We start from the raw sequence: 22,246 nt of genomic DNA on the forward strand, positions 1-22,246 counted from the left end.
TTGCCACTTCCTTCAGCTCAGAAGGGCCAGAAGCAGCTTTCCTTTGCCTGCGTGCCTGGCCTCCTCAATAACACCATTCATCTCCTGCCTCTCGGGGCACCGGGGAAGCCCCAGCCACGCGCCAGGATTCTCGCTCAGGTACGGGATTCCCGGGTAACCGCCGGCCCCTAACCTCAGGGGCGGGAAGTCCAATGGGCAGCGTCGGCCGGGAGGCGGGCTCAGGCCGGAAGCCACCCGCGGCCCCGCGAGACCGCGCCCCCGCCTCCTCCTCCTCCTCCTCCTCTTCCAGTTACGAGCTCGGCGGCCAAGGGCGCAGGGGCCAGCCCGCCGGGTCCCCGCCGCGCTCTTTGTCCCGGCCGCGCGCGGGCGGACGCGTGCGCATCTGCCCCCCACCTCCCCAACCCCCCGCGGCCACCCCCACCCCCACCCCCGGCCCCCGCCCGGTGAAAAGGAGGCGCGGCGGGAGCGCGCTCGCGCGGGGGCGCGCGGGAGCCGCTCGCGCCCCCTCCGCCCGGCAAGCGGCGAGCACGCGCGCCGCCGCGCCCGCCCCTCCCCCGCTCGCCCGCCCGCCCGCCCGCCCGCCCGCTCGCTCGGAACTTGCTGACTGCGCGACCGGGAGGAGCCGAGCCGAGCCGAGCGGGGCGGCGGGAGGCTGAGCGCGCGGGGGGCTCCCGCGTCCCTGCGCCTCGGCCGGCGGAGCGCCCACCCCACCGTGGCTCCCGGAGCGCGGGGCGGCGCCACCCTCCGGCCGCAGCGAGGCACTGCACGGCCGCCTGCGACTTTCGATGTTCCACACTCCCGGGCCGGAGCCTCGGCGGCGGCTTTTTTTCCCGCCCCCCCGGTCCCCCCCCCCAGGCTGCCTCCATTTCCTCAAGGAAGGTTCCTCGGCGCTCTCCCTCCCCCACAGCGTAGCGGCGCACGAGCGGGCCGGGCGGGCGGCCGAGGTAAGGCGGCGGGGCCGGGGCCCGCGTGGGGGGCGGCGGGGGCGGGGGCGGCAGCTTTGTTCGCGCCGGCCGGGCGCCGCGCTCCTCAGTCAGCCGCGCTCGTCAGTCCGCGGCGCGGGGCGGCGGGTCCCGCATCCCCCGGCGGGCGGGCGGGCGCAGTGGCGCGGTCCCCTGCGCGGCCCTCCCCACAAAGGACCGCGGAGCTGCGTGGCCCAGCGCTCGCCCCCCCCCCCCCCCCGGCGTGCCGCGCCAATTTGTTGCACTTCTGGGGGTGGGGGGTTGGGGGAGGGCTTTTGTTTGTTTGTTTGTTTTGCCCTCGGGCTTTTGGCCGCTTTGCGGATTTTTTTTTTTTTTTTTTTTTTTTTTTTTTTTTTTTTGGACAAAATGTCGGTCGGTGAGGGAGGAATTGAGCGGGGAACGTCGATGGCACCCGGAGCTTTGCAGAAGGTGCAGTTTGGATCCTGCCCTTCCCCGGGTGGCAGCTCGGGCTTGGCCCGGTGAATCCTCGCCGCCGGCCGAGGGGACGGCTGTGGGGCGGCTGCCAGTTGATTTCTATTTTTTTTTTTTTTTTTTTTTTAAATTCGAGTGCTGTGTTCAAAGGCTTTCGGTGCGCACGGGAGGACCCGCCACCGTAAATAAGCATATGGGCGACTAACAGGGTATGTTTCCCTCTGGGAAGGAGGATTTGGTAGCTCAGACCGGTGTCAGCCTGTAAATATTTAGACGGTATTAGTGACTTCTGAACATTCTCAGCGAGATCTGTTATTTACAGTTGTCATATGTTATTAATGCCCGTTGCCCAAGTTCCCTGGCAAATCTGTTTCATGCCTTCTGAGAAAGTAGACAATTGATAGATTGTCTGAGGGATGGGAAAAAATGTGAGTGGGTTTTCTAACTTGCATTTGGTAAATCCTTCAACGCCTGCCTTATAATACATATCAGGCTCCCTGTAACCTTGCTGTACCATAAGTACAGGGTCTTTCGAATCCTTTTCAATAAAATACTCTCAGAGGTGCTTATTGAGAGAGGGGCACGTTGCTGATTTTTTTTTTTTAAGATCTAATATTTCTTTATGGGTCCCTTCTCTCCTTAGAAGTTTTCCCAGAGATAACTTCACCAAGATGTCCAGTGATAGGCAAAGGTCGGATGATGAGAGCCCCAGTACCAGCAGTGGCAGTTCAGATGCAGACCAGCGAGACCCTGCTGCTCCAGAGCCTGAGGAACAGGAAGAAAGAAAACCTTCTGCCACCCAGCAGAAGAAAAACACCAAACTCTCTAGCAAAACGACTGCTAAGTTATCCACTAGTGCTAAAAGGTAACCCGTCTACAAGGGAGGACTCACATTGTCAGGTTCCCTTCCCATTGGTTGCTTTTGTTGGCTTAACTTCAGTGGCAGTGGTTCAGAAATACGTCTCCATCAAACGTGTATTTGAACTTGAATGAGCTGTCGATCTGTATGTGCTGTATACGCAGTTTCCCTACAACTATTGACTTTAAAGCAAGTGTTCCTTGTTCTGTACTGTGGTAACTGGAGGGTCGCCTCAAGAAGAGCTGGGGCTTATTCTGACAGATGAAGGGGTTGGCAAGGAAAATTTGGTGAACCCAAATTAGATGGTCCATTGGAGAGGTTTCCTTTTATGAGTCATGCTTGGGTGAAGTTGACAGTTCTAGAGATCAGCAATGCTTTCCATAAAATTGAATGGTCAGAAACGACAATAGTTACCAGAAAATTGGTAAACACTATAGCTTGGCTCTAGTGCGAAGCAGCCCTTAAAGTGTGCTTTAAATTGGCTTTACAATTTGTATGAAGAGGACTGCAAATCTTGAAGCACAGGTGTGACTGTGGGTAAGTTGTTGTTAGCCCACCTTCTTGTGAGGGCACATACAACTCAGAAGTAGCTGGTTACAGTTTAGGTGTCACCTGGTGACTAAAAACACCCTTGTCCTTCCTCCTCGTCACTCCAGCACTGTGGATCTGTGGATAATCGGGATAGGTTAACAACAGGGAAACATTGCTGAGTGCAAGTGGAAGATAAGGTTTTCTCTGATGACTCCTGTTCTCTGTGGTGACTGAAAAGATTCTGTCAGTGGGGCTCCAGGTGGTAGCAGTGTTGGGATATCTAGAGAAACTAGTGATTAAGGTGAAGTGTGCCCACCTCACCCAGGACAGGGGTTTCATTGATTTTTATTGGACATAAATGAAGAAAGAAAAATGTAAAAACTGATCAAATGTTACATTTTGATTGTGATTCAAACTTTTTGAATGGATCTTAACCATTGCTCAAATGTTAATAGCTTTAGAATATTTTATTCACCAGAAACAGTATTTTGAAATAATCTGAAGTGTCCAATTTGTTATAATCTCACGGAGGAATGTGTTAAATATGTTCTGAGTTTTGAAAAATGCCCTGAATTTGAAGAAAATTGGCCAGTTGCCTTTTGCTTATAACTTTAGCTTATATATTTATCTATCTTCTCCACTGCAGATTTATTGACCCTTAAAGGTGTATCTAAAATCAGAGAAGACACTCAGCTGATGCCAGTTTGAAATTTTCATTGGCAAAGATATTTATAAATTTTAAACTTTTCTGGCAGCTAAAATATTGCCAAAACCATTAATGTACTCTTGTAGCAGTCTATTAATTTTTAGCTCAGTAAAAAGTGACTTGAAGTCATTGTCAAATTCTCTGGTGTTTTCCCTCCTCCCTTTTTGTCTCATTTGCATATAAGCTTGAAAAGAGAATTTCTTTGGTAAAACAGGTTTTTTAATAGATTGTGTATCCTTCACTGAGTAGTCAGAAGGGGCTATTTCCCAAAGCAGCTGTAAATGACACACTTATTTACAGTTGCACCTGAGAAAAAGAGCTGCAAAGTTTCTGCTAAGGGATTTGGGTTATGCCTCTGAGAACAAAGAGGAAGCAGCCATGTTAGCATTACTGAAGGCAAAGCCAGCCTTGCATTTAACTGCATGGTGGTAGAGGGCAGTGTAATTCCCCGCTTATTCTGTAGACTACCTCAGATCCTTTTTGTTTGTTCTCATTTCACTGACAGAATTCAGAAGGAGCTAGCTGAGATCACCCTTGATCCTCCTCCTAACTGCAGGTAAGAAACAAATTTTGTTGTTTGGATTGTGAGTTGTGGAAAAATATTGAGAAATGAATGATCTTGCCTGAATATACGTGCAGCCCCAGAGGCTGGCTTCATTTGTTTGCTTTTACCTTTTGAAGTGCACAAACTAAAAGTGCACTAACTAGATTAATGAAATAAAAAGTGGAGAAAAGATACTCTAGCATGTATGTATGTACACATTGTGAGCTTGTGAGTACAGGATTGGGTGCTTCTGAAATTAGTGTGGTGGTGCTTACTTTTTGCCTGTATGTCTGTAGAGCATTTTTGTTCACAACCATATTTCAGTGATTTCTAAAATTTTCAGCTTTAAAGAACTGTTTGTGTGCAATCTGAGCTGACCTTCCAAATTTAGAAATTGCTGAATGCAGTGTTAGAAAATGTAAATGCGGTAAACAAGAGTATAGTTGGTTCTTTTTCATTTATTCAGTAACTTGCCTTAAGGGTAAATTTTATGTGCTAAACGATTGGTTTCAGTTGTTTTCTGGAGGATGCATTGTTGGAATTATTTACGTTTTAAGCAGTTGTCCTAATTACTTGAGAAAATTCTTAGTAAGTAGTAAGTTGTAATTGTAAAAAGAATTTCACTGGAACCCAAGAAGCTAGTGGGTGCATTTTTTTTTGTCTTTTTTTTTTTTTTTGGTTTGTTTGTTTTATCCTATATGTTACTTATAAAATTTTTGGAACAGTGATTATATGGCTTATGAGATGAATCAAATTTAGAGATAAATGTAAATAATTTGCAGAGAGAGTTGCTGTTACAGTTGAAGTGATGCTACAGTTTGGCAGGAAAATTCCTCAGTGTTTAATCCATTTCTGCTACAAATTCTGTAGTTGGCTTGTGTTAATTAGACAGATCTCTGAAGTTATCTATAAACACAAATGAGACCCATTGACCTCTTACTGTGTATGCTAATCAGATCTGTTGATAAGGTGATCTGATTCTGCATTTTCCAATGAATTAATAGTTTGCTTATTAAAAGTAGGTATGTCTAACCTTAAAGTATTAACTTATGAGCTATGCTATCCAGTAGCAGTTGCCACTAGCCACATGTCGCTATTGATGACTTTACTTGTGGCTAGTTCAAAATGACATGCTAAAAGTGTGATATATGCACCGGATTTTAAAAGCTTAGCAGAGCATAAAGTTTTGCTTTTACATGTTGAAGTGATAATATTGTGACTATGTTTAATAAAATAAAAATAAAATTAATTTTTTTATTTGTTAGAAAATTTAACAACTAATTGTGAATGACTAAAGTTACATTTTTTTTTTGCTGCTTTAAAAATAAGTAAATTGAGGCATTTCTGTTCACCCTCCTAAATGGTCTGTGGAATCTGTGTTCATTTAAGAAGGTCAAGTTGTTTGCTCTCAGAAAGAATAACTTAATTTACAACATATATACTTATTTCTCCCAGTATGAGAGATGTAAAGATCAGAGAAAAATCTCTGCTATTTAAAAATTGTGAGTAAGATCAAACATTTACAAAGGTAGTTGATTTTTCTGTAAATAGCAAAATCCAGGGGACAGGACTAAATCTACAGAGTGTGGTAGATGTGTTGAATGCCCTCTGAGCAGAGCTGTAGTGGTGATGAAAACAGCTTGTACATTAAACCAGGATGTTTCCACAAGGTCACCAAGGAGTATTTTAGAAGAAATAGAACCTTTCTGTGGTGCAGAGAGTTTGATTTGTCCTGAAGTTTTCTTTTGTGTATCAGTCCATGAGATAGTGTTTGGCATTTGGCCATTAGACTGTTAGACTGGAGAGAAAGTGAGGCTCTGTTCGTGCTTGTACACAGCAGTCGTGTCTGTTTTCTCTTGCGGGACTTGATAGCTGTCAGTATTACAGACGATGCCTTTCAGTTCTCCATTTCTTTACTACCTGACTTTCTTTTGCTGCTACATAAGGAATTAGAAAAAAGCGGGCATTATACATTGTTTGTTAGCACTTTGAAGTTAGGCTTTCCTCTCTTATATGCCTTATTTGTAAAAAGACCAGATACTTTGGTATGTCTGATTGTGTGGAAAGTCTACTCCTTACTAGGTAGGAACTTTGTAGATTGTTTTAATGCAGGCAATGTTGAATTTTGACAGAGAAGCCTACATTTGTATTATATTTTCTTGCCTTCATGTCAGATCTGGGAAAGAACAGCACTGTGTTCTCAAAATTCAAAGGTGTTTAATTGTAAGGTTTAATGGAGATTGTATGCTTTAAATTTACTTTTTATTTAGGCTACCATATATCTGTCTATTTCAGGAAACAAAAAGTTGTGTGAAATGCAGGAAAATTTGGGGGAAAAAGCCAAATTACTCAGACTAGGAAGATTTCTCTTTAATTTTCCCCCTTATTTAGCATTCTTTAGTTAGGTCTAGTCATCCAGAGTGATCAGGATTGATTTAATTGTTGAATTGTATGCCCTTAAGTAAGCTTGATGGTAGGTTGGTAGATTCTTCCTTTTTTTCCTGGTAATAAGAACACTGATAAAGATGTCATCTCCAGTGATTTGACTGTGTTTCCACTTTGGAATTATGAGATGCTTCTGCTCACAGACAGGATAGGACTGGACTCCCTTCTCAGTTCTCTTGGGAAACATCCTCACAGACATGGCCAGGGCGTGTCTCCTAGGTGATTTCAAACCAGGCAGGTTGCCCATGAAGATTTGTCCACTGATGCACTATTTACTTACTGGTTTACATTTATAGTTTTACTGTCCAGGCTTCAGATTATGCTATAAATAATCATATGCTAGTGATGTTGAAAGAAAATTGTGTGTGATTGCTCTGCTTTTAGAGAAACCTTTTGCTATGACTGTGGAGTGATTTGTAAAAGGGTGACCGTGTCTTACTGGCACAGCTTGTAGAAACTCTGAGTTTAGAAAGGTGCTATGCTTCTAATGTAGCCCCTAATTTCTCTCTATATAAACAAGTACAGATATATGCTTCTAAAATGTTCTTTAGCATATTTAGATAACATCTATTAGTATGCAAACATATAGGGTATTGGTGTAGTTTTTGGATGTGGGAAATGTCTAATTGGGGCAGAAATTTATAATATTTTTTGGTAAAACCTAAAAGCAGGTGTTTACAAATTTTGACAACTTATCCCTGAAGAAAAATAAAACTGGAAACCTGCATTTTGAATGAGAAGCTTGTATCTCCTCACTTACTCCTAAGTCAATCTGGGATTTTCTTCTACCATCTTCTAGAGGCTGCTTAAACTGCTTTTCATGGTAGATCAGACCTTTGTTAAGTGAGCTGCACGCCAGAAACCTGTGCATCTGTCACTGGTAGAACTGAGAAGTACAGAGTTCTGTCCTTCACCCCACCCCACCCCATCCCACTGTTTTCTCCTTCACCCTCTACCAGAGGTGTGGAGTCACAACCTTGAATTTAATAAGGTTTGAAGATTTGTGTGTTGAGGTTTGAAAAGTCCTAGTGTAGAAAGCAGTCTGGGTGCAGATCCTGCTCTGCTACTCAATAGCATGTTGCACTAACAAGTTATGCTTTATTTTTTTAATTCTATTTTCTCAGGTCTAAACAGCATGAAATTCCAGGAAAATAATTATTTTGGATTGAAGACAACATTAAAGAGTGCATATGCTTGTCCTTATTTCAGTAGTGGTGTTTAAGATGATTATTCTAATATAATTGTAAGCTATCATTTTTATTTGATTGTAAGAAGAAATTGAAATTCACAGTAATCTTACTTTTTGCATGTAAACCAGTACAGAAGGACTCGGATTGCTGTAAGACTAAAGACATTTCTGCCCCGAGAGTAGTGACTGAAAGAGTACCCCTGCAGAGGTCATAGCTCTATTGCTGTCTGATAATGCTCCCTTCAGATAATGGCAGGAAGTGGGAACAATAAGCACTTTTGAAAAGTTACATGCTGTAAATCATGTTTGCCACACTCAGCTGTTTGGTACTCTATACCATATTCTCATCTTGAATGTGACTTTATAACAGCAGATGCATTATGTTTGGTTATCAGAAAAATTAGATTTACTTGGGTGTTCAGATTTACAAAGTAGAACATGACCTTTATTATTATTACGGTAACTAGGCACAAGTTTAGAGACTAGAGTATGGTTATTTTCTGTCTACCGATGTCTTTCAACAGGAAAAATGCATTCAGGCATTTTTCTAGAGGCTTAGATTCTAGAGGATAAACTGTATTAAACTTCTAATATTTTTCTTTTGCCTCTTAATCAGTGGTTTTATATTGGGGCAGTTCCCTAGGGCCCCCCAACCCTTGTCTTGGGAACAGTTGCCAATGCCTAGAGATTGCATTGTTTTTGAGAATTGAGGAAGAAGACCACCAGATTTAGAGCGGATAGATGTCAGAGGTGCTGCTGTAGCCCCTGTAAAGCACAAGACCGCACCCCCACGCCCACCCCAAGAATGAACAGAAGAACATAAGCATCAGTAACCCTGGAAGGGAAATTGTAGATGCTTATTCCTCTAAGTATTGCCTCCTAAGTCAGGGGACTTTTGACTTTTTCACATATGATTCTGTCCTAACTGATGCCCCATCTCTTGCCAGTCCTGTGTTACCTTTTGTCTTATATTCCAGTGTATGATGAAGTCACAGGACCTGGTACCATGAGTACCTGCTAAATCACAGCTTTGGAGCTCAGAAATGCTTTCAGCAGTGTTTCTTTTAGGTCTCATAACTATTGATAATACCATTGGCGTGGTTTGGCTTTTTTTGGCTGATTGTATCAATAATATTTTAAGAAGTATTAAGGAAACATAAGGGAGAAGTATGCAGGGCCAGAGATAGTAGTCGGTGGTAGAGTGCTTGCTTAGCATGGATGAAGTCAAAACAAAACAAAAATACCATTGAAGAATCACCAAAGCTCAGTTTTAAACTAACTGATGTGTGGACAAGAAAGCCATGCTCTTCATTTACTTTTTATTTTCTATATTAAAATACTAGCCTGCCTTCCTGGCATCCTGTTGCCACAGTTTCATTCTTCTTTATTTCAGAATTTGGCCCAATTATGTTTCACGATGCATGAATTGTCAGGTTTTGGAAAGGTAGTATGATGTGATTACTATGGTTTATGTTTACATGAGGCAGCACTCCATAATCACAATATGGATATTTCTACACTAAAGACTTGTGCACATTTGTACTAAGTGGGATAAGTAGAAACGATAAGTAATTTAAGGCCAGCTCATAATTTGGCTTTGCTACCAAGTTATTTTGTACCAAGCTTACTAAAATCTTTTGGTGTTCAGAGTGCTTGGAACACAGCATGTGGATAAGTAGGTGCTGCCTAGTGCAGCTTCAGTTCTTAATGATGGTAATCACAGCCGCATTCCCTAGTGGTGGATGCCAGTTTCTATGTTGTTAGTTTTGGCAAGGTTTTTGTTGTTATTGTTTTATATCTTGTATGCTTACTAGAAAAAAAAATAGATTTAGAGTTCTTTTAACATGTAATTATTAGTGTATTTCTTTTAAAGCTCTTTATATTGGATTATTTTCTCACTTTGCTTTCAAAATAGTGTCTTAATTTTTCTATTCATTCTAGATATACAAAATATGTCCTTTAACACATACAAGATGTGTCATTTTCAAATATGTATTGTCTTGAAGCATTTTAGTTCAATTAGACTGTAAAGAGAAACACCAAATTCTGATAGTTGTGGTGCAATTACAGAGAACTTAGATGAGTTGCTGGCTCAGCACAGAAAGGTGCATTTCTTACTCAGCAGACATCTGGTATGGGCCCAGGGACACTTCCGTGTTGTTCTTCTCATGCAAACTGAGGTCCATGCGTTTATCCTGTGGCTCTGCCACTTGGAATATGTGTCTAATCAAGAGAATTGAAGGAGTCATGTGCCAGGTTTAAGTGCTTTGGTTTGGAAATAAGACAAAAATTGCTTTCACAGCTGTGCCTAACAAACTGTAAGGTGACTGAGAAATGTGAGAGAGCTCATGGGCATTCCATGAGACACCTATTTCTCTTCCACAAAAGCATGAATGCAGAGGACAGACGGATGACTGTCATTCTAAGAGGAATGAGTAAGTAGTTGAGTAGCAACCTGGCACTGTAGGACGCTTAGCAGTTCAATAACTTCTTAACACAGTGTTTCCTTTAAATCATAAGTGGATAACTTACTTCTTTTGGTTTAAATTTTAAAAAGTAAATATAAGAGTTGAGAAATCTAAAAGATGTAATACTATGTACGTGAGTCAGACATAGCTTACTTCAGATTTGAAAGTAAGCTTTTTCTCTTTAAAACAATATTGTTTGAAAACCTGATGAAAAGTATTCAGAGTTTGTGGATCTCTGGGTGTTTATTATAAGCCTATTCCTTTATCTTGTTCCTCTGTGAAAGTATCCAAAATGTTGGTACTGCATGGTTTTAGAATCTGGCCCAAAGTGAGGTTTAGAGGTTAAGTTTGGGGGGAAAAACTTCTTTCTCTAGCTTAGTAGTACTGGCTTTTGGGGGTGGGGGGTGAAGTATCATTCTGAAGGATTTTGTTCATAGGAAGCATTCCCAAGGTTGTCAGCTCTTTGTTCTTCTCTCCTTGTAAGGACAGAGGTTTGAATGTGTTCATAATGGAAAAAAAGTAAACTTTTGTTTTCTGCTTATGGCTTTCCTGTGCACAAATGATAGATCTACATTTTTCTCTGGGTTACTGTAAGAGCAGTCCATTTTTATGGGTTTTGAATTTGATTAGAGGCTTGTGCAGTTAAGAATTTCTGTGCTTCCTTGGGGAAAGCTATCAGCTTTTTTGCATGTATGATAGTCTTCTAATACTGGTGCTACCAGATCCAAGGTTTTGCAGATGTTGGCTTTATATTAGATTCCTCATAATTTTGTTTTGTTTTTAGTAATGCCACAGTTCATTTAAAAATTATTTCTTCTAAACATGATTTTTTTTTTCTTTTTTAACAAAAATTGCTCTCAGAAATTACTTACTAGGGTTTTTTTTGCCCCCTCTAATGTATCACTAGGAAGGAGGTTTTTTTTTTTTTTTTTTTTTTTTTTTTTTTTTTTTTTTTTTTTTTTTTTTTTTAGCAAAATTAATACAGTGTTCTCAGATCAAGAAGCTTATCACTCAGATTTGTACCTTACATTGTGTTTAGATGCTGACTTAGAATTACTTTGAGGTCTCATCTCTTAATGTAGAAGCAGTTTATAGGAGTCTGTAAGTAAAACAGTTTAGGCTTATTTATGACACCTGTGATGCTCAGTTTCGGTTAATGTAGCATCACTAATAATGGTTTAACATTATGGGTTGGTGGTTAAAGTTTCTAAACTTTAAAGATCTGGTCCTCTGTTTGGCCTTTACTGTGTATAGTTGTTTTACGTTTATGGCTTTTTGTAACAAACCTTTGGAAGGAATCCCAGTAGCAGTGCTCACTCACTGTCACAGGTTGCAGCCTGGTTGGAGGGATTTTGACCAGTTAATTCCATGTCATTCATAAAAGGTTTTTCTTTCCGTTTTTCTTTTTGCCCCTTCAGTGTCCCAGAGCAAATATACTTTGTCATCTGTTTAACATCCAGTTTGTCTGGGGGAAAATAAAGATGTAACTAGCCTGAAATTGCTTTTGGGAGTGTGACTGCATATCTTTTGGGCTGAATGAAAGGCCTAGGGAAACATGAATTTTGCTACCTCTTCATTTTATTTTCCTTTACTCACAAATCAACACGGTGATCCTCCCTTTACATTCATGCCCCAGTTTTTATAAACATTGTTATTTCCCTTCTCCAGGTCATTATTTCTAGAAAGTTTTGCTATATAAAATTATATAGGTTTCTTACAAATGTATCTTTTTTTCAATATTAAATTTTAAGTCGAGAATCCACAGTCCCCAAGAGAGTGAATTTCATAAGTGTGTGGCTGCATATCTTTATGGGTTTTGATGCTTCCTGTTTTAAGTTTTTTTTTATCTTAAAATGTAGTGGCAACAAAATGCACAGAACACAAGGAAACATTGGCTTAGTGATTTTATTCTTGCTTCATAGTAAAGCGTTTGACTGTTAGTTGGATTTGTGATCTATACCTGTATATGTGAGCTCCTTACCTGTTATCACAGTGAGGTAGACATCTCCCACTTGGACTGCAAACACAATTTGAGGCAAGTACGTGACTTATGAAATAGGTTTTCTTCATTTTATAACAGCATTTCTGTTAAAGGACTTTGTTTAACTTGTATCCATTTGGTTTTTCTTTTTTTTTTAAACCCTGAAATATGTTGTAAATGAACAGTTCCTTGCTAAAGCATTCTAATTTTTAAAAAATACCTTTTTCTGGAAAATATCAAACGTGTAGAAGAAAACCGAGCAGTATCCTAAACTCTTTATGTAGGTTTCATCTAGTTGCAGTAGTCACCATCTCTGGCTCTTTGTGTTTCGTGTCTATACAGTCCATTCTTTAAGTCTCCTTATCACTCAGAACAGATGTTAGCATTGTTTCATCTCTCCTCTGTTGGAATAGGACTCTTTTTTAAAACATAGACTACTTTTAACTTAACTACAGGGTTTTAGTTCTTTAGTCATTATTTAGAATTACAAATGTGCTATGAATGACTTTGCTCCTCCCATACTTAACTTGGGCCAGAATCCAAATAAAGCAGGTAGATGGAGATTGGTTGCTGAGACTTGAACGCAGTGGTTCTCAAGCTTCCTCTCCCTTGGGTTTGGATCTCTTTCACAGAGGTTTCTTTTCAGATATCCTGGATATAAGATATTTACATTACAATTCATAACAGTTATGAAGTAGCAGCTGAGTAGTTTTATGGTTGGGGGCTACCACAATATGAGAAACAGTGTTAAAGGGTCACAATGTTAAGGTTGAGAACCACAGCTTTAATGTCTGTTGAGCTCATTCTCCATTTCATTTCACTTTGCATATTACTTATTAGAGAAACTGAGCAGAATTTGCTGTAGATGTATTTTGCTTATTAGTCTCCTACTAAGTAATTTTTCTTTCCTTGGAGTGTCATTAAATTTGGGAGTTAGGTCAAGAGGCTTGATCAGAGACAAACTAAATTCATATTCTGTCTTTCTCTTTCCCTTTTCCCATTGGGCTGGCTAGTCATGTCAACCTTACAAAAGCTAGAGCTATCTGAACGGAGGGAACCTACATTGAGAAAATGTCTCCATAAGATCTGGCTGTAGGTGCATTTTTTATATTAGTGATTGATGGGGGAAGGCCCAGTGACCCTGTGTTCTATAAAGAAAACAGGATGAGCAAGCCTTGTGAAACAGGACAGTAAACAGCACCCCTCCATGGCTTTTGCATCAGCTCCTGCTTTAGGCTCCTGCCTTGTGTGAGTTTCTGTCCTGACTTCCTTCAGTGATGAACAGTAATAAGGAAGTGTAAGCTAAGTAGACCCTTTTCTCCTCATCTTACTTTTTGGTCATGGTCTGTCACAGCGATAGAAACCCTAAGACATTCATTGACCATTGACTCCCTCTTTTCTTTTTTCTTTTTAAAGCAAAACTGCTATACAGAATGCCTTTCTTTCAGGAGCCATTCAGCTGTGACAGCCTTTTTTGATGTTTCCTGACTGAACAGCTCGGTCTTAGGTGATACTGTTTAGGGAGGTTATGTAACTTACAGGAGGTAGGGCCTAGCTGACAGATGTTTTCCCTAAGGGGCCAGTCTTTGAGGATAGGTAGTCCAGCCCTACTTCTGCTCTGTTTTTTATTTTTTATTTTATTCTGCTTTCTAAGCAGAGACCTGTGTTGTGTGATCTCACCATTGGGGCAGTGATGTCTCCCACCCCACTACCCCTCAGTTAGAGTCTTTTGCTCTCATGGACTGAAACGTTCTAAAACAATGAGCTTAAGTTGCTTATATCAAGTGTTTTGCAACAGCTGTATGAGAAGTCATCATGTGAACACTAATGGTGATCCTAGTTAGCAGTGTGTTTCTCCTTTCTCTTCAGGTAAGTCAGTTTTCTACTGTCCTTTATGGAATCATTAATTCCTAGTTGTTGTCTTTCAGTGGATTGCACTGCTTTAGAATGCACTATTATCCTTTTAGAACTTAATCGACTTTTTTGTTTGTATATGCATATATGCATATATGTGTGTGGGATGTGCTTCCATTCATGTGCATGTGGAGGTCATATGTTGACTTAGATATCTTTTATTGCTCTCTTTTTTAATGTTTTAATTATAGTCTCAAACATAAAAAAATAATTTAAAAAATGTTATGTGTATTTACAGGTATTTGTGTGTATGTACATATACCTGTGTGTTATAACGTGCAAAGGCCAGAAGAAGGTGTCTTGTCCTCTGGAGCTGGAGTTACAGGCAGTTGTAAACTGTCCCCTGAGGGTGCTGGAACAAATTCAGGTCCTATATAAGAGCAGCAAATGCTCGTATTTGTTGAGTCCTCTCTATTTACTTAATTATTTTTATGACATTATATATTTTGGTCATATTGTCCTCTCCTCCTCCTGGCCACATAGTGGTTAGGTCCTTTTGCTGAAGATACCACTTAAAACCATTGAAAATGGAGAAATAGCTGGACAGTGGTGGCGCATGCCTTTAATCCCAACACTTGGGAGGCAGAGGCAGGTGGATTTCTGAGTTCGAGGCCAGCCTGGTCTACAGAGTGAGTTCCAGGACAGCCAGGGCTACACAGAGAAACCCTGTCTCGAAACCAACCCCCCCCCCCCCAAAAAAAAAAAAAAAAGAAAAAAAGAAAAAGAAAATGGAGAAATCTAGCTAGTGTCCAGCTGGAAGCTTGACCCTTACTGGTTTGCATTTGTGGCGTTGAAAGGTATTGTACTGGAGAAGAAAAATCAGTCTCATCTAGCTATGAACCTTGTGATCTACAACAGTGACCTACTTTACTTTTTTGAAACGGGATCTGGAACTTTTTGAGTAGAGCAGGTAGCTATTGAGCCACTAGGAGCCTAATGTCTAACCACTCTTTCTCTCCTTTCATCTCTGGGGTTATTGTTCACCATACATGTCTTATGTGATGTGAGTGCTGGGGATTTGAGCTCTGTCTCCATGCTTGAGCAGGAAGCACTTTACCTAGTGAGCTATCTCCCAAGACCTGTTACTTGTAAATAAGCACACTTCCGGCTAAATCACTGTGCCTTAGGAAAAATTAGCTGTTCCTTTAAACATGATGTCCTGGCCACTTGTAATTGTGGAGAAATGAACTCTTCTTATCAGTAGAAATCATATCTTTGTTGAGAATGGGGGTCTCTGTTTTAAAAGTTGGGTTTTTCTTTTTAATTTTTATTTTATGGGTATGGGTGCTTTGCTGGCATGTGTGTCTGCACCATGTTTGCACCTGGTACTTGTGGAGGTTGATATTGCGTGTCTTCCTGTATTACTCTGTACTGAGACAGTGTCTCTAGGTGAACCTGAGGCTTCCTAGTATGGCTAGCCTACCTAGTCTTCTTACCCATGGGAATTCTTTGTGTCGTTTTACAGAATGATAAGACTATGATAGGCTACTGAAGCTTCTTGGCTTTCTTTATTTGGGTCCTCGGATACAAACTCTTATTCTCATGCTTGAGTGCCATGTTCTTAGGCCCAATTTTATTGTGTCTCTGTATGAAAAAATACTTTCTTCCCTCAAAATTTCACTTTTTAGACCTCTTTCATTGTGAAATCTTGTAGTTAATTTGAGGGTTGTGGGGTTATTGTGTACTGCTGTGCACGTGTGTGAGTCTGCACACACAAACACAGATACACATTGCTGCTGCCCACCAACAATGCCACTTTGAATCCCTTTGGGTTTGTTGGCTTGTTTTTCTTACTAGTGAGTTTTATTTACAGGCAAACCTGTGTTAATAGGATTTTCATCTGTTACTTGAAAATGTGCCTTTCTATTCTATTAGCTTCTTTTGTATTCTAAGAAAACCTGTTTTTAATGCCTGTTAGTCTCTTGCTTTTCGTACTTTTATCACCTGAGGACCAAGTATTCAAGTGTATGAACCTATTTGGGGGGGGGGGGTGTTCTCTGAAATCACACACATACTGATATTGTGAGTGTGTACATTGGATGTTTGTGTGAGGTTGGGAGTGAGGCATGAAGGCTGAGTCATCAGTTTAACACAATCAGCAGGAGTGTGCTTTACAGTGTAGATATTTTTAAAATTTGTGCATTCATGATGTGACTCTGTGTGTGTGTGTGTGTGTGGTGGTGGTGGTGGTGGTGGTGATAGTGGTGATAGTGGTGATGGTGGTGATGGTGGTGATGGTGGTGATGGTGGTGATGGTGGTGATGGTGGTGATGGTGGTGATGGTGGTGATGGTGGTGATAGTGGTGATAGTGGTGATACCTGTGCCCCAGCTCCAGCATATTTGTGGAATGAGTTGTTTGCTTCCACCTTCACATGGGTTCTGGGGATTGAACTCATGTTGCCAGTCTTATGCAGCACGTGCTTTACCTTCCAGGCCATTTCACCGGCCCTTTCAAATGATTTTAAATAAAATCAAAGTTCATATTTGTGAGTAGTTGCATTCTGGAAGTTGATGAGACAAAATTAGCAGTATGTTTTTGTGTGAGTTGGCTTTTAAAAATAGCATGTTTGTATCAGAAGTTGGTGTTAAAGATATAGGAACTCAGAACAAATTGGCTCACAGGATTAAAAAGCTCAGGGTCTGTTTGGCTGTCAGTGTCTCATTGCCTTCAAATTGTACTGACTCCTTCCTCTCAGTTAACCTCAGTTTTAAACACCCCTTTTTATAAAATAACGGGTTCATAAAATAACGGGTAATCCTTCCAGCTTTCTCTTTCGGATTGAGTTACCTTTTCATATAATGTGACTTTCCACCCTAGGCTTTTTGTCAGAAGTATTTTCTTATTGCATAATTAGTATTGATTTATTTAGTATTATTTATTGTTGGTTATCTTTGTTAGCTAAATTGTATCACCATTATGTGTACATTGGAAAAGCACAGTGTGTGTAGGGCTCGGAGCAGCCAATTACTCACTAGCAGTCTTTAAATATTTTTATTTTAGGAAATGTTTTTGTTTTCATCTGGCTTTGCATGCTGTGGCCTGTCCTGCCGTTCTTTACATCCAGGGGTCACTTGACATGTGCTTTTTTTCTCCAATCCAGCTTCTCCCTCGAGAAGTCACTTTATTATTTTAGTTTATGTGTGTAGGTGTTTCACCTACATATTTATCTGTGTACCATGTGTGTGCCTAGTGCCTTTGGAGGACAGAAGAGGGCATCAAATCCCCTGGCACTGGAATTACAGATGGTTGTGAGCTGCCATGTAGGCTCTGGGAATTGAACCCAGGTCTTCTGGAAGAGAAGCAGGTTCTCTTAACTGCTGAGCCATTTCTCCAGCATGTTTTAATTTTTCAAAAGCATACTTTATATACAGCAATTCAGTTTATGTATTAAGTAACACTATAACAGAATGACTTAATAATTTAAACAGAAGAAAAAGATTTCAGATTACAGTACCTATCCCACCAAAACAATTTTTTAAAATCATTTTTTTTCTAAGTGAGTAAGTATGACAGATGTGTTTCATGATAGGTTATGTCTAATTCCTTTTTTTGTTAATAGTCAGTGTAAGTAAAAAGGCAGCCAAACGTTCATCATTACCACCTTAAAGGAATAACATGTTGGATTCATTTGGAATTCAGAAAAAAAGTTATTGCTACTTCAGAAAGTTGAGTTTGCATATCTTCAAGAAAAGAACCTATGGAATGAAAACTAAAAAAAAAATAATAATAAAAAATTGTATATCCTCCTTTATGACTCCATCCTCTTGCCTGTGGCCATCTGTCCTCATTATCCTTCCTTGGTCTTCTTTCCAATTGTAAGATTGTATCCACATTCCTGCTTTCATCTATACATGTATATGCATTATAGACTAGGCTACATGCACGAGAGGGAAGATGCACATGTATTTGCATTCTTAGCTTGGATCCGTTCTCTGGAGTATACTTTCCAACTGTCCTTTTTCCTGAAAATTTTATGATTTTTTTTTTCCAGCTGAGTAATACATTACTTTGAGTCTGTGCTACGTTTTCTTTATCCAGTTATTTGTTGATGCACATTCAGGCTGGTCCATTCTTTACTGTTGTGAATAGGGCAGGGACAAGCATGGTGTGCAAATACCTTGGTGGTAGGGCATGGAGCCTTGCTCACATTTGTCTAAGAGTGGCATAGCTGTATTGTACAGTAGTTACATTTCTGACTTTTAAGGAACCTTCTACCTGATTTCCGTAATGACTATGTTAATTTATATTCCTGTAAGCTGTGAGTTAGTTAAGGGTTGCTTTTCCCTCACATGCTCCCAACATGTGTTGTCAGATTTCTAGATGATGGCTATTCTGTTTGGGTTGAGGTGTTGTCTCAAAAATAGTTTTAAAATACGTTTTTCTGATTACTAAAAATGCTGAACATTTTCAACAGTAGTTACTTATTTTTTTAAAAACTGTTTATTATTGATTTGCTTCTTTGTTTTCTTGGTGATTTTAATTTTGAAGTTATTTTTAAATTTTGGGTATTATCTCTATCTGAAATATAACTGATAAAGATTTTTCCCACTCTGGCCTGCTAGTGTGCATTCAGCTAGTAGCTCTTTGCCTGTCTGCTCAGAACTTTAATTTTATGGTGTCCTACTCATTGACTCTTGGCTCTTTCCTGTGCCATTATACTTGTGCTTGGAAAGTTCTTGCATGACTCCAATATTCCCAGTGTTTTCCTCTGGTAGTTTCAGGGTTTTAATTCAGGTCTCAGGTCTAATTCTCCTTCCTTTTTGTATAAGGTGAAAGATGCGGACCTCTTTCATTCCCCTGAATGTGGATATCTAGTTTTGTCAGATGTAGTTGTTGGAATAGGCTGTGTTTTTTTGCAATACAGTTTTTGTTACTTTTGTCAAAGATTAGGTGACCATAGCTTTGTCTGTTTATTGCAAAACCCTCTTATTTTGCTCTAACAGTCTGTTTGATTTTATGCCAATTCCAGGCTATCTTATGGTAGTATAATTTGAGGTCAAATATCATGTCACCTCCAGCTGGATTCTTACTCCTCAGGATTGCTTTGGATGATGGTGGTTGTGTTGTTTTATTTTGTGGTTCCATATACATTTTTGAATTGAGTTTTCTGGACCCATCAAGTATGACATCAGAATTTAGAAGGTTATATCACTCAGTATATAGATTATATTTTGTAGTAAAGCTAATTTCACAATATTAATTCTGCTAGTTTAGGAGAATGGAAAGTTTTTTGTCATAGTGTCATCTTTGATTTTCTTTTTCAGTGTTTGGAGGTTTTCATTGTAGAGAACTTTTGCTTTGGCTAGGTATATTCTCGGGTTCATTTAGGTTTTTCCTCTTTTACTTTTTTTTGAGCTAATATGCATGAAATTCTGTGTTTTTTTTTTTTTATCTGAGGGGTCATTGCTATCTTTTAAATGTTTGTATCTTTTAGCTAATTTTTTAGTAGAATCTATAAAGTCTTTAAAAGATTCTAAAATCTTAAGTATAAGATCACATCTGCAAGTGAGACTAGTTTGACTTTTCTATTTTAAAAACCTTTTATGTCTTTTTAGCTCAGACTTAGACACTATATTGAATAAGAGAGGGCATAGAAAGCAGTTTTCTGAGTTTGTTTCTTTGTAGTGTGATGTTGGCTATAGGTTTGTTGTATATAATGTAGTCTTTATTATTGTGATTATGTTTCATCAGTTTCTAGTGTCACTAGTACTTGTGTTATGAAACAATGTGTTCTTAAACTTTGTCCAATGCTGTTTCAGTATGAGAATGATCATGTTGTTTCTGTTAAGTTGGTTTATATAGTGTTTTACTTTTATGTGCTAATTTTGTTTAGTTGTTCAGCCTATCAGTGATTCAGTTGCTGTGGGGTGAGATTAGTGAAGTGACATATGACTGGTTTGGGCTGCTGTTATTGCTTGTCCCTGAGGTTGAGGTGGCTCTTAGAAAGGGACGCACATTTGAAATGGCATGCCATAAGTTTAATGGATGAAATAGCATGGCAGAATAGTGCACGCAGGGGGGTGGGGGTGGGGAGAGGGAGAGAGAAAAAGAGAGAAAGGCCATGTGTGCGTGCGTGCGTGCGTGCGTGTGTGCGCACGCATGCACGCTAGTACGCATGTGTGCACCCAGGTATATATGAAGGCATAGGGCATAGTTATATACAAACTAAATATTCCTGGGTATTTAGGGTTTGGACTGGTTTTCTATATCTTTATGGTTCAAGTTTGTTTATTATATATGATGCGTCTTATGGTTACATACATTTTTTGTGTTAGCATTTAATTATTAATAGTAGCCCATAAGTTAACTTTTCATTTCTGTGGTGTATGTGCACTTGCTATGGCTTCAGTTGAATCTGAATAATACTTGCCCCATTTATCAGACTAGACCTGAAACTATAAAAATGATCATATTAGTTACTTGTCTTGTTGTTACATATCTGAGAAAAAGCAACTTAGGGAAGGAAAGAAAGGTTTAGATTCATTATTGGCTCACAGTTTGAGCATATAGTCCATTATGGTCGGGAAGCCATGACAGCAGGATCTTGAGGCCACTAGTCACATTGCATCAACATCAGGAAACAGAATGATGAATTCTCATGCTCAGCTTACTGTCTACTTCTTAATCAGTCCAGGTCCCCAGCCTGTAGAGTGGTGTCACATGTCATGTGCAGTGTTGCTACCTTAGTGAACCTAATCTAGATAATTCTTCCCAGTCATGCCCAGAAGATTGTTTCCTGGGTAATCTCAGATCCTGTCAAGTTCACAACCAATATTAGCGTTTATAATATCAAAATACAAATTCATTTATGACATTTATGTTTGTGTGTATGTGTGACACGATACATATGTGCACATGCATGTATGTGCATATACGGGGTGGATAGAGACAGTCTTGGTAACTATCCTAAAGAACACCTTGCAACTTATTATGAGATGGGTCCAACTGGTCTGGGATTTAACAATTGGTTGGCCAGGGAGTCTCACAGATCCATCTGTCTCCCAGTCCTTGGGATTACAAATGTGTGTACCATTATATCCCAATTTTTACTTGGTTTCTTGGGATTGAACTCAAGTTCATAGGCTTGGAGATGAGTACTTTACATTCTGAGTGATCTCCCAGCCCCTACAGATCTATTCAAGAGTAATCAATCAATGAAGAGTGAAAATATGTGTTAATTACACTGAAAGCATGTGGTTTATCCTGTAAAATGTTCTGTCAACTATGAGAATGTGTATTTTGAAGCACTTTGATGAAGTACTGTTGGATTCACTTTAATATTGTTTAACTGTTTCTTTGCTGATTTTTCTTTTGGTATGGGAGTCTGTGTTTTTTCAAGGATGAATCTGGGGTATTGAGCTTCTCAGTTACTTGAGTGTTTAGTGAGATCCCCTCTTTAGATCTTGCATATTTTGCAGCCAGAGTGAGCTCTGAGTTAGTGATCCTCTTTTCCTGCCCTCCCTCCTAAGGGCTGCAGTTACAGTTGTGCACAGCTAGCTCACTTTTAGCTTTTTGACATCTGGTTTAATATATATATATATTTTGTGTGTGTGTTTGTGTGTGTGTGTGTGTGTGTGTGTGTTTGTGTGTGTGTGTATTTGTACTTCTTGCTTTGGAATTGTGTATGCTATGTCTTTTTTTCATTCCTTTTCAGTTTGCATATGTCTTTAGTGGTAAGTGAATTTCTTGTAGATGGTATATCTTTTTATTTATTTATTTTTAGCTATTGAACCTATTTTTCTATATCTTCTAAGAAATGTTATATATTTATTTTCAGAGTTGTTAACTGATGGGAAAGGCACACTTGTATCATTCTGTTAATTTGTTTTCAAGCTTTGTGTGTATTTTCTTTGTTCTCTCTTGTTCATCTTTCTGGTTTGGGGATTTTTGCAACAGTAAGGTTGGATTTTTCTTTTTTGTGTGTGTTTGCTGTACTATTGTTTTGCACATCAGTTTTTGTGATGTTTTCTATCAGTCCTTTGTTCTAGTGTAAGTCTCCCTTAAGCATATCTTGGAGGGTCACTCTTGTGATAATTTCATCATCTTTTTTTCTTTGTTTTTGAAAGACGGCTTTCTTGAGTATGGTATTCTTAGACTACAGTGTGTAATAATTAAGTGAAGTAACAATCTCAGAAAAAAAAATTTTCTCTCTCATGTGGATCCTAGTCATTCAGAGTGATTTGTAAATTCTTTAATAAAGTTAAAGATTTTGA

At 39.7% G+C, this 22,246-nt stretch overlaps 1 protein-coding gene across 1 annotated transcript in view; it reads left to right on the top strand.

The window, feature by feature from the left end:
• The first annotated feature begins 583 nt into the window (after positions 1-583).
• Ube2e3 (ubiquitin conjugating enzyme E2 E3) overlaps positions 584-22,246 on the top strand; it is a 52,262-nt gene continuing 30,599 nt past the window's right edge. The window contains 3 exon segments of the mRNA XM_034495140.2: positions 584-944; positions 2,038-2,259; positions 3,996-4,046. Of these exon segments, the coding sequence (XP_034351031.1) occupies positions 2,066-2,259; positions 3,996-4,046 (245 nt within the window). The 5' untranslated portion in view covers positions 584-944; positions 2,038-2,065.

The sequence above is a fragment of the Arvicanthis niloticus genome, chromosome 2, assembly GCF_011762505.2.
Source record: "Arvicanthis niloticus isolate mArvNil1 chromosome 2, mArvNil1.pat.X, whole genome shotgun sequence".
NCBI lineage: Eukaryota > Metazoa > Chordata > Mammalia > Rodentia > Muridae > Arvicanthis > Arvicanthis niloticus.